Consider the following 12,506-nt stretch of genomic DNA (forward strand, 5'->3'; position numbering starts at 1 on the left):
ACACAATATAATTGTAACTTAATAAGTTCTTTTATTAATAATGTTAAGATCATAGTGTTCGTGATATCTATTTGTGTAATAAAAGAAAGAAAAAATTTATATACGGAATATATGCATAAAATTATTTGGAGATAAAAATGAAAAGAAAAAATGATCGCGAAACCGTTGAACCGGTCAAACCGAACCGGCTTACATGGTTTGGTTTGGTCCGGTTAGACAACACAATTGGTCTGATTTGGTTTAAAATATGTTGAAACCGCGAATCCTCGTTTGGTTTGAGATTTAGTCAAAACCAGACCACGAACACCCTGCACATGGTGCATATATTTGTCTTTCTTTCTCTTTTTATACTCTTTTATCTCTCTCATCACAAACACCTTTTTGTCATATCATTTTTCTCAATCTTGTATTAAAAAATGGTTAAATGTTCATATGGATCAGTTCTGGTGATTCGCACATATTTGGATTTTTAGAAACCCATATTAGAGGTTTTATAGTTGACCTAAAAAGGGATTAAATTGCATGTTTATTGGATGATATGCTCTAGTAATTTGTGAAGGTTCTATGAAGATTAATTTTCATCTTTTAAGGTCTAAGAATTCACTAGAGTACGAAACTAAAAATAAGAATAAATTATCAATAAATTATGAAATAAAAAATATATTTGATATTTTTTTATTATTATTCTTCTGGTAATTTTTCCTTAAGATGTTGTATACGGGTTATCTCTTGATTTAAAGAAAATAGGACTACAATAAATCAAGCCAAAATGAGAATATATTTTAAGAAAAATGAAAAAAAAAAAAAAAAAAACTTACGTTGCTTTAAACATGAAATGTACATGTACCCAATATTGATATCATCAATCGCAACTCTCTAACATCTAACAATAACAATAAAAGAGGACCCTAAATTCTTTTTTGAAAAAACCATACCCGTTGGATGAAATGCAATACTAAATTATAACCATTGGATTGCTTTGATGACTTCATATTCCTTATTTAAAATTTTACTACATTAATAACTTTTAGAACTTAACTACTCGTAATAAAAGTAAACCAAATAATTAATTAAAATAAACTTGTAACAATAATAATAAAAGAGGACCCTAAATTCTTTTTTAAAAAAACCATACCCATTGGATGAAAAGCAAAACTAAATTATAACCATTGGATTGCTTTGATGACTTCATATTCCTTATTTAAAATTTTACTACATTAATAACTTTTAGAAGTTAACTACTCGTAATAAAAGTAAACCAAATAATTAATTAAAATAAACTAATATTTTAATAAACTATTTAATACCATAGTTGTTTGTAATCAGTACCTAGTGAAAAAAGTTGATTCACGTTATTTTTTATTTATTTTTTTCATATTCAAAAATTATTATTATTATAATATTTTAAATTTATAACAAATTATCTTGGTTATGATTGATTATTTTATTTTATTTTAGTTTTGTTTTCGCTGTTATGTTTTCTAAGTCTAAATGGTATAGACTTGCTTTTTTTCATTTTGTATATTTTCTTTTTCTTCCTTCTTAGTTGATTGATTTTTATTTAACTTTTTTATTTTAGTTTTCAACCAATGATATATTACCTTTTATTATGAAATGTTATATTTTAAATTATGTTTCAAATCACTATTTGTATTTTATATTTGTTAAAAATACGGATTTGGTTCGTACTTATTTAATTTCAAATATATTTATTTTTAATTTGATAATGTATGGATTTTTATTAATACGAATTTTGAATTTATTTTTTTGATTTACTAACTTCTTCTAAGAAGAGTTGGTAAAAGTCATGGTCACAAGTTCGAATCTTCTTACTGCATATGAAAGTTTACAACTTTTATAACCGACAAACTCATGCAATATATTGAGAATAATATATTATGTCATAAACAAATTGTTAATATTGGTTGAGAAATACATAGTGATATGTGATATTATGATGATTATTTATTTATTTTTTTCCTTTTTTAGTGTTAATATTGATATTGTGCTAAAAGTGTGTTTGTTTTATAATTTACATAAGACATTATTTAATTTCAATATCTTGGGTTTTAAATTGATAAAGGTATAAATTTTATAATTTTTATCAACATGAATTTTAAATTTAACTTTTTTTTTTTTACCGACTCCCCAAAAAAAAAAAAGTTGGTTTACACATTGTTTACAAAAGTTATGATCACAAGTTCAAATGTTTATACTGCATGAGAAAGTTTATAATTTCTAAAACTCACGCAATATATTAGGATGGATATGGATATATTATGCCATTAAATATCATTAATATTAATTGAGAATTACATAGTGATATGTGATACTATGATGGTTAGTCTATTTTTTTTTTATTAATTATAGGTTTCATATTGTGCTAAAAATAAACATTTTTGTTTTAATTATAGGTTTTATATTTCTTTTTTACACATGACATTATTTAATTTTAACATCTTGGGTTTTATTTGAAAATGTATATGATCTAACAAAAGTTTATAAATATCATAATGTGAAAAGTATAAAATTTGTGGATTGTTTATCATCTTATATTTGCACTTTAAACAAATGATTAATATGGTGATACAAATTAATTATATGTCAGTTAACAGAAGAGTTATTTAAAAACCCTTATGAAAAAATAACGCGATAACCATACTCATGCATACATTTTTCTTTCCCTTTTTTTCTGTACAATAGCACTACACATGTGAAAGTTATACAGTGACATTTTTGTAAAGATTGACTTTTTATAACTTACTACCGCATAGCTTACACATGTGAAACCGACGCCTATACATTGTCGAAAATATACATTTTACGCATGTGTAAGGTTATTACACATGTGTAGAACATTATTATTGAAATTCAGATACACTTGTTTACACATGTGTAAGTAAATAAAAGGAGTCACTGCATACAAAAATGTCATCGCGTAACTTTCATATATGTAAGTGAACGGGAAGACATGAAGGAAAATATGTGGCTGGGAATAGATCTCAAGTTCTTTCATTATTATAATATCTTTTTAAAGGTTAACCAATGTATCATATTAGTTACACATGAAATTACGACAATCTATGTCAGACCTCCCGATATTCAAGCGTAATACATACCTTTTTTTTCCAAAAGGTAATAAGTTATGTAACTAAACAAATATAATACACACATTTATTTTTGTTAGAAATTAAATATTGAATACGTTATTACTAAAACTGAATTTTATATAGAACGTTTATGGTATCACATAATAATTTTTTGTTTTATGCATTTTGTCTATACCGTTAATATGTTAGGTTATTTTTAATATATAAAACTAGTTATTTATATATAGTGGATACAATATTTTTAAAAATAACGATAACATCATTAATCGTAACAACTTTTTTTAATCTAATGTCAATATTTGATACCCGTGTATGAAAAATGACATGTTATTAATTATATATGTTCACCCGCGTATTATGCGGGTTAATAATCTAGTAACAGCAACAATTAGGCAGGGTTTATACATTAAATATACCTAAATCATAATTCCTTCCGTTTTAATTTCAATCTATTTATTTTTTTTCCTGCTACACACTCTATCACTATGTATTATGAAAAGTCCCCCATTATCTTGTCATGTATTTAGATAGACTATTATGGGTTATCTAGTGTGGACCCAATAAATGCAACATAGTTTGAAACTTTCGTTATAATATTCAATTAACATCTGTAAAAGAGTAAAGTTACTTAAAGTGAAAGGTGGTCAATCTTTAAAGTAAAAAACATCCCCTTACATTATAATATACTAGTTTAGTATTTGCATGATGTTGCGAAGATAATTTATATGACGTGACATGATGTTGTGAAAAAATGGACTATTTTTCTTAGTATTTGCCAAATTTAAATTAACAGATTAGCTATTCGTTTATCCTAACTTTTAAAATTTAATACGAGTTGCCATCTTATAGATTTCCTAATCAACACTAGGTTAAACTCCAGTGGCCAAGGGTGTTTCATTAAACCTACTAGGCGGGGTGCCGGGGAAGTTTACTGCAAGGTCTCGAGTTCGAACCTTGGTAGGTTCTCTTCAACGGTATTTTTCCAATTAAGGAAATGATATGGTGAAAAATGCTATTTAAGATATGCTTAGTGCAGAACATTCACTTATCAAAAATAAAAAGATTTCCTAATCTAATCTAATACGGTAATAAATACCCATCTTCATCTCCGGCCGCATTATATGTGTTCCCTAATTAACCTATCTATTGAATTCGAAAGTTTAACTCGAGATACATTAAAAAAACAACTAAATATTCACCTTTCAAAAAAAATAAAAAATAAAAAAATATTACTCGTATATATTTATGGTGGAACTTTAACTTTAGACCATTCTCGCAAATAGGTGATAAGACAGGGACCAAAACTGTATTTCGTTACACATATATATAGCGACAGAAAGGGAATAATCCCCCAAATTGAAAGAAAATTAGGTTAGGGTTTGGTGTATTAGTTTTCCAGAATCCGACAATGACGTCATACGATGATGAGAAGAAGAAGCCGACGTATATTAAGGTGCACGGGAAGCTGAAAAAGCTGGAAGAGATTCACGGCGTGGAGTCTCCCCATCTCGGTAGTTTCTACAGCGGTGGATATGCGGACGTGTTTTGTTTTAAAATCGAAGACAGCATCCTTGAAAAGGCTCTGGACTTCTGTCAGAAACGTGGACTGATCAAGAAACAGCATCATGCCCTTGATCCAAATCTACTCCGAGACAAGTTGAAGGATTTCGATTCCACTTTTCGCCAAAATCATCTTCATGATGCTATTGGTCTTGTTGAGGTACTTTTCTTTTCTTATTCATTATATATATATGAGGGTATGGAGTATGGGGCTGTTAGATACCCAACTTGGTGTAGAAGAAATTTTTTTTGAAACAGTGATTTGGAGAGGGGTTTTGTCAAACAAGTTTTCAAAAAAAAAAATTATAGAACAGGGTAAACCGGCTTTTGAAAAGCCGGGTTCAAAAAAGTTGGCTCGAAACCGGTATTTCAAAAGCCGGCTTCGAAAAAGGACACCCGAAACCGGCTTTTCAGAAGCCTGGTTCAGGCTTTGTCAGGTGCACAGTGGCTCGAACAGTAAAGGCTGCAAAAGGCTGAGGGTGATGTGACTCCGTGATGTGACTACACTTCGAACTCGACTTTTCAAAAACCGGTTTTGAATTATATATATATACAAGATTCGAGTATTTCATAAAGTTCAAAGCATATGGACCAACAAAAACTATGGCAGAGTGCTCTTGCCTCACAGATGTTGAAAAGGCTTACAAACCTAATTACGCACTGGGGGTAGCAATATCAACTCATTCACTTAGGAGTTAGGAATGGGTCTAGAATGGTCATGTCAATTGAAGGATTTACGAAGTTAATACAAAAAGCCTTTTATGTCCACCCACCCTGAAAATGTTCAGTTCCAAGACCCGATCAACCCATAATGCCACATCTACTAACACAGTTCAACTTAATGAAAATTTGAGAAAGATATGAATCAAGAGCATACAAGTACATGTCTAATGACTTAGAAAGATATATTATAACAAGCTTATTCACATACCCAGAAGGACCATCATCTGTCTCTAAGTTTTGTATGTGTCATAATTGCTGGACCACGAATTATATATATATATACAAGATTCGAAACCGGTTTTTGAAAAGCCGGTTTCGAAGTTTGTGTGTTCGACCACTGTAGCTCGTCATCGTCTTGTCACATCATTCTGCAAAGCCTGAACCCGGCTTTTGAAAAGCCGGTTTCGGGTGTCCTTTTTCGAAGCCGGCTTTTGAAATACCGGTTTCGAGCCAACTTTTTTGAACCCGGCTTTTCAAAAGCCGGTTTACCCTGTTCTATAATTTTTTTTTTCTAAAACTTGTTTGACAAAACACCCTCCCCAAATCACTGTTTCAAGAAAAATTTCGGTGTAGAACCCATCTTGTTTTTTTTAATCCATGAAAAACATGGGGCTCAAACATTTATATATATATAAATAAATATTAGTATGTGAGGGGTTCTATACCCAAGCTTGAGTATCTAACAGCCTATTAGGGACTCCTTATTTTAGAGACCATTAGGGACTCAGTGTTTTTTGTAACTTACACACCACCATCGTCACCTACTACGATATACAAGACTTTTTTGTAAAAACACTAAGACTTTCCGGCGACGAGCCAACCGGAAAATCATGTGTAACTTACACATGTGTTCCGGTGGGCCCGTCGCCGGAAAATCATGGTGGTGGTCGGAGATAATCATGGTGGTGGTTGGAGATGATCATGGTGGTATGTAAGTTACAAAAAAACACGAGTCCAATAAGGAGTCCCTAATTTAACTTTTCCTTATATATAAATTGGATGTATCGCAATAAAGAAATAGTAAATTGCATTATTATTATTATTATTACTATTCTCATTGCTTGTATGTAGTATATGTTGTTGATTAACTTTTTGCATTATTTAAGGCTGCTTCCAAGTTGGACATCAATAGCCTCTATGACCTCTTTTTTGAAGATGCCGTTCTCATGATCGATCAAAAGACTCCTCAAGAAATTGACGATATCTTCATCGTACGTTATAATGGTGATGATGAAGTGCGTAGGGATATGGAATTCGTCATGGAGACTGCAGTACCCCGTTGGGCTTGGAAAGAAGACCGCAGAACCGTTGTTTATTGAATTGTTTTCCTAAGTGACTCGCTCTAATTACCCTTTTAATCAGTTTTTCTTTAATTACTGTAGTAACTAGGTTGCTAGCTACCACAAGCTGCATCTATATATGCTGTGTAGTAGTTTTTGTCAGTCTTATCATTTTAAACCTATTACACATTTGATGTGTAAAGTAGTAGTGTGTGTATATATATATATATAGCTTGCTCATGCAGACCAGAGTATACAAATTTGATGAGAAACACCATCGGCCTGTTGTTCGTGTGCCCATCAGTTAATTCCAGTACTTTTTCCTGGCTAGTTAGGATTGGTTTATACATGCAGGCCTAATCCTGCTGTTAACTAAACTCGTCCCCTATGGTAGATTACTCGTTTCAGGCTCCATGATCCCAACTTCTGCGGGCTAAGCAACTTATATTCATCACCTTTTCTTTTTTGTATTCTTGATCAGGACACCAGATAATGAAACAGATCATTGAGATAGAAGATTTGAACACTTGAAGTTCAACTTGGGTTGCGTAAGAAACTCACCTTAAAAAGAAACACGTCAAACATGTTGAGAATGAAACGGGTCAAACACTTTGAACATCATCATAATATATCTCAAATGTATTTATTTCCAGCCTCTCAAATTAATATAAGCTATTTGAATGTCCCAGGCATGCATTATCTGCACATTAAGTAAGCAAAATATATACACAATTTTTACTGGTTAACAATGGACAAACGAGATAGAGAATTGTTTGATCTATCAGTCGTGAAGACGCTACAAGATATTTGATTATTTTGTATGTAAACTCCGGGAAATGTTTCCAGTCGGCGTTTCCGCCCCCGTGGAGTCCATAAATGCCGTCTTTTTTCACAACTAATGGAATTCTTTTTCACAACTAATGGAATTCTTCTAAATCAAGTACATATTTCTTTTCCTGAACTAAGACACCAAGTGAAGACGATAGAAGATGAAGCTTTTCAAAGGCTTGGGAAATATAACTATTAATCTATTTAATTTAGTCATATGATAGAATCCATTTAGGGATAGAAATGATTTAGGTTTCAAAGAAAGAAACATGGTTGAGGAGAATGATTTATTATCTTTGTTTTAAAGAGTGGAGTAAATTTGAAACTTTATTGTAAAAATACCGTGTGTAAAATTAATGATTAAGTGTAAGGTATTTTTTTTTTTTTTAATTTTTCTTTTGTCATTTTAATGTATTTTGATCATTTGATGTAATTTTGGCATAAATTGATGTAAATAAAAAGAAAAAAAAGTGGTCGATAAATCTCTTGGGTGGCATTGGGTGGCTTCTTTGTACATTGACCCTTGAAAAAATTATGTTTTGACTCAATAAGTCAATTACACAGAGATGCAGTAGTTACCAAATAATCACCCCTACTCACTTTTCCTTTCTTAAAGCAAAACTCATAAACAATTTACACGACAAACAAAAAACTTCCAAGCTTTGCTTTAAACAAAGCTCTGAAGCTTAGCAACGATATTTACTCATCACTAAAAGTCTAATACCTGTGTATTCTCGTTCCCTATCTGTCAATGCTATCAATATCTAAACCCATGTAGAAAAATGCATAACCTCTGTGCATCAAGTATCCCTGAAACGGAACCACCACCAAGTGTTCAGTTTCTTGTACGTCATAGATGTTCAATGGAGCCTCCCAGACCCGTTATTACAAAGAATCAATCCATTCTGGTTCTTAATTGATGTCTCTTTATTTGGCACATCTAGTGGTTTAGGAACTACATCATTGGGAACATCTAGTAGACAGATGACCATGCCACCTGATGAGGCAAGCTATGACACACGTGAGCTGCTGGCACCCCAATAACCCTTGGAGGTATTCACCCAAAGTTTATACAAATTTGTAGAATCTCCCAGTACGACTTTGAAAGGATTTTCCAAAGTTTTTAGTCTGAATCTCATAAGGGTCACTTTAAAGGTTTTTGACAAAGCAAGATCTAGCGATAGCAGCCATAGTCCAAACTCTTCCAATAAATCCTCATACTAATCTCAGATCCATAATGTTTATCACAAGATCTCTATCGTCTAAACTGATGTATGAAAGGATACCTTCTAATATGTCTTTTTGTGGTTAACTCACTCTATCCACTGATCACAATTCTGCATTCTACAAGCTCCATCAATACCTTTCCAAAACAGTAAACATCAATGTAGTGGTAACTACACCTAGAAGAGAAACTTACTAGTTACTGGTTACCATAACCAAATCATGGATTTTATGAAGGGAAGAAAACTTTGAAATAGACCATCTTTGGTAATTATATTTCCTTAAAAATAAGGCAAGATATAGGAGGATGAAAATTAAATGAAAACTATTGCAAATTTGGATCAAACAATGTCAGAAACTTACCAAAAGCCTTTTTCCGGATGTCCTGCACAAATCTAAGAGAAAATTTCAATTATAATCCAGCAAGTATCGCTATTTAATAGTTCTATGGATGCGTACTTACCATAGCATTCTTTTGATCCTGTTAGATTATAACTATCACCCTCATGGGTACATGCCTCCCTTGGGATTCCTAACCGCACTTCAAACTTATCATCAAGGAGTATACGCTTCTAGTTTAAACGTCTCTTTGAAATAACACGTACAAAGAAAAATCATTAACTAAATTTGGCTCTGACATTTAAAAAAAAAGCTTCATCAGGTGAAGATACAAACTCAAATTCTTTTGCATAACTCTGGGCTGCACATCATTCACCACCATTTGCAACAAACATGTAAAAAGACTATCGAGCCTGCCACTAGCAAACTATCAAAAACAATCAAAATATTGAGTTCTATCAAAAACCACAACAACCCCTTTCCCCCTTTTTTCAGAACAGCAAACTATCATATTCCTAAAATACACAAATGTCCTGTATGCAACCCAAGGCTTTCGAGCCCCCACCCAGTAATCCACCCCCACAAATGTGGGAGGTGAGACTCGAACCCAGGTGGAATACCCCAAGGTCAAAAACCTCACCAATGGTCCACCAACCCCATTGGCTGCAACAACCCCTTTGATCTCATTAATTTCCTGATCTCCTCCCACTGCTCAATGGTGGGATCGACACCTGTTGGGTTGTGAGCACATACACGGAAAAGCACTATCGCACCTGATGAAGCATTGGCCAAATCTACCAAGAGGTATGTCTGTATATATAGAAACAACTTAATATCTTAACTGCCCTAAAGTTTTCTTTAAAAAGTTGAATAGCTTGATGTGCAGAGTTTTAAGGGAAGTACTCATACGTTGTAACTAGAGGTGACAATTTTATCACACTTTTCAAACCAACCTGTGTCCCAACCAACCCGCCATTATGCTACCTCTAATTTTGCTGATAATTTACCTCTATGGACGGAAAGGGACAGACTGATTCTCCCTAAGCACACTGGAGATACTGTATCTTAATAAAGAATTAGAAACACTGCGCAGCCCTTTCACTAATTCTTGAGCAAGGATACCCTTCAAACTTATTGGGTGACAGGGTCAAAGCTCTTTTGTTTTTGTTGCAACAGATACACATGATAACACAAACACAGAATACAAACTCACAAGTAAACTTGGAAACAACATAAAAGAGCTTTAAGATTGTTAAAATAGATTACTTCAATGTACACCACAAAAGCAACTTATAAATAGAGTGAATGGTTAAATACCTGCAAGAAATGAAGTGCAGATACTTGTAGGCGCATCTAACACACACTGTATATCCTACAGAAACATGAAAAAGAAAAGAAATTAATAACTGGAAAACACTTGGAACGTAAAAAGATGAAATAACCCTGATGTTATAAGCTTGACTTAATCAAAACAGAATAAGAAATTGACAGGAACGGAAACAAAAGATGACGGGTCATATACAAAAGCTTACACTTATTGAGAGATACCAAACAATTTTTCGTACCACGAAAGCTTACCCCCATCCAACTTTTGCCAACAAGACGGCAATATATAAAAAGAAAAAGTAATAACAATAAAGATGCACAAGCAAAGGGCGTAAGCAAAGGGCGTATATGATATACTAAACAGTTCTATTTCACCATCTATATCGATGTTTGGTTAAATTATGTTTTGAAATTTTCAAGAACATACAACGGTCACATTTAAAGATAAGATGTTTTGACCCATTACAAAACCCACCCATTTTACCATCTCTATTGATGTTGGGTTAAATTATGAACAGGAATTTTCACGAACATACAACAGTCACATTCGAATATAAACTGTCTTGACCCATTACAAAACCCATCCATTTTAGGGATCTCTATCAATGTTTGGATAATTATGTCCTGGAACTTTTAAGAACACATAACGGTCACATTTAAAGATAAGCTGTTTTGACCCATTACAAAATCCATCCATTTTACCATCTCTATCGATGTTTGGTCAAAGTTATGTTATGGAATTTTCAAGAACAGACAACAGTCTTTTATAGGTCTAACAATATAAGATCAAAATAGAATAAGAAATTGACACGAACGGAAACAAAAGATGACTGGTCAAACAAAAAAAGTTCACTTATTGAGAGACACCAAACAATTTTTTGTACCACGAAAGCTTACTCATTCAACTTTTGCCAACAACACAGCAATATATAACAAGAAAAGTAAAAAAAATAAAGATATATAAGCAAAGGGCGTATATGAGAGATACTAAACAGTTCTATTATAAACATTCATCAAATACCACTCCATATAAGAAATAAAAAGAAATAACATTCATGGCACTCAATAATCATGATGATAAGTAAAATACTACAAGGTGAAAGTAGTCAGAACGATTCAAAAGATCATTTATATATTTGCCCTTGTCCAGATCCCCCATCATCACCAGGTTTATATTTAAAAGTTATTTACAGCTTACCATTAACAAAAACATCAAGAGGTTGATGTTCCATTAACTATGGAGGTACCTTCATGACTTACTTCATCAGAGCTATTAGGGGAGAAAATCCAAAACCAACTGCAATTAGTAGAAAGAAAGAAAGAAAAAAATTCATAAATAAGGCATATACAAGAAACTCCAATTATAAATAGTAAAATAGCTATACATCGTGTAGACAGGTCTCTCGTAGAGACGTAGACGACAAGTATGCATGAATACACTGATTGGGAGCACAACCTTGAGAGTATTAAGATGATAGGCAACCTGATGCATATATGCTTGGCTCCAACAGGGCAACAGAAGATCGAGAGGTCCACCATCATACTTCTCTTCGATCACTTTCTGATCATGTCTCATCAGTAAATATGGCACAATATTGGTTAACAATAACAAAAAGATGCACCCAATTTAGATGACTTGCCATCTTTTTAGGTATTCATAAGCATCCAGACTCCCAAGGGGGTCTAGGTCAATAAGTTAGGGTGATTGTTGAAATAGATTACTTCAAAATACACCATGAATATGAATGGTCAAATACATGCGAGAAATAATGTGCAGATAAATGTAGGCGCATCTCTGTCTCGCACACATGCTATATCTCCTATCCTTGGAAAACATCCGAGAACACTAACTGTCAGAAATCTGCAATACACAATAAAGGATTTGTTTTTGTAGGACTCAAGTTGTAATAAAATTTTGTTTGTACAGTAATTAATACAGTAGTAGTAACAATTATACACATACTGACATACCATTATTAGAGGGGGCATTGAGAAAACCCATCCGACAAGCCGCAAAGAGAAAGCCACGGTCAGGCCTTATGGGGACAGATCTTAGGATCTCAATTGTATAACAATTTAATAAGTTAAGTCCTAGTAATAGGGAATGCCAAATCTT

At 32.7% G+C, this 12,506-nt stretch overlaps 1 protein-coding gene and 1 long non-coding RNA gene across 2 annotated transcripts; one reads left to right on the forward strand and one right to left on the reverse strand.

The window, feature by feature from the left end:
* Positions 1-4,469: 4,469 nt before the first annotated feature.
* On the forward strand, positions 4,470-6,951 carry LOC122596506. The gene is made up of 2 exons (XM_043769095.1): positions 4,470-4,830; positions 6,500-6,951. Exons 1-2 carry the CDS (start codon positions 4,519-4,521, stop codon positions 6,710-6,712), a joined length of 525 nt encoding a protein of 174 aa, XP_043625030.1. The 5' UTR covers positions 4,470-4,518; the 3' UTR covers positions 6,713-6,951.
* A 1,078-nt stretch (positions 6,952-8,029) lies between these two features.
* LOC122598550 lies at positions 8,030-9,302 on the reverse strand. Its single transcript, XR_006323646.1, has 3 exons — positions 9,189-9,302; positions 9,089-9,120; positions 8,030-8,864 (listed from the first exon to the last, which is right to left on the reverse strand). It is a non-coding gene; the product is annotated as an uncharacterized LOC122598550 (long non-coding RNA).
* Between the last annotated feature and the right edge of the window lie 3,204 nt (positions 9,303-12,506).

The sequence above is a fragment of the Erigeron canadensis genome, chromosome 4, assembly GCF_010389155.1.
Source record: "Erigeron canadensis isolate Cc75 chromosome 4, C_canadensis_v1, whole genome shotgun sequence".
NCBI lineage: Eukaryota > Viridiplantae > Streptophyta > Magnoliopsida > Asterales > Asteraceae > Erigeron > Erigeron canadensis.

What these genes read in the sequence shown, in the direction of transcription:
- LOC122596506 (XM_043769095.1), top strand. Translation starts at nt 4,519, where the DNA reads ATGACGTCATACGATGATGAGAAGAAGAAGCCGACGTATATTAAGGTG. An exon ending in ATGCTATTGGTCTTGTTGAG is followed by an intron (nt 4,831 to 6,499) that starts GTACTTTTCTTT and finishes GCATTATTTAAG; the next exon opens with GCTGCTTCCAAGTTGGACAT.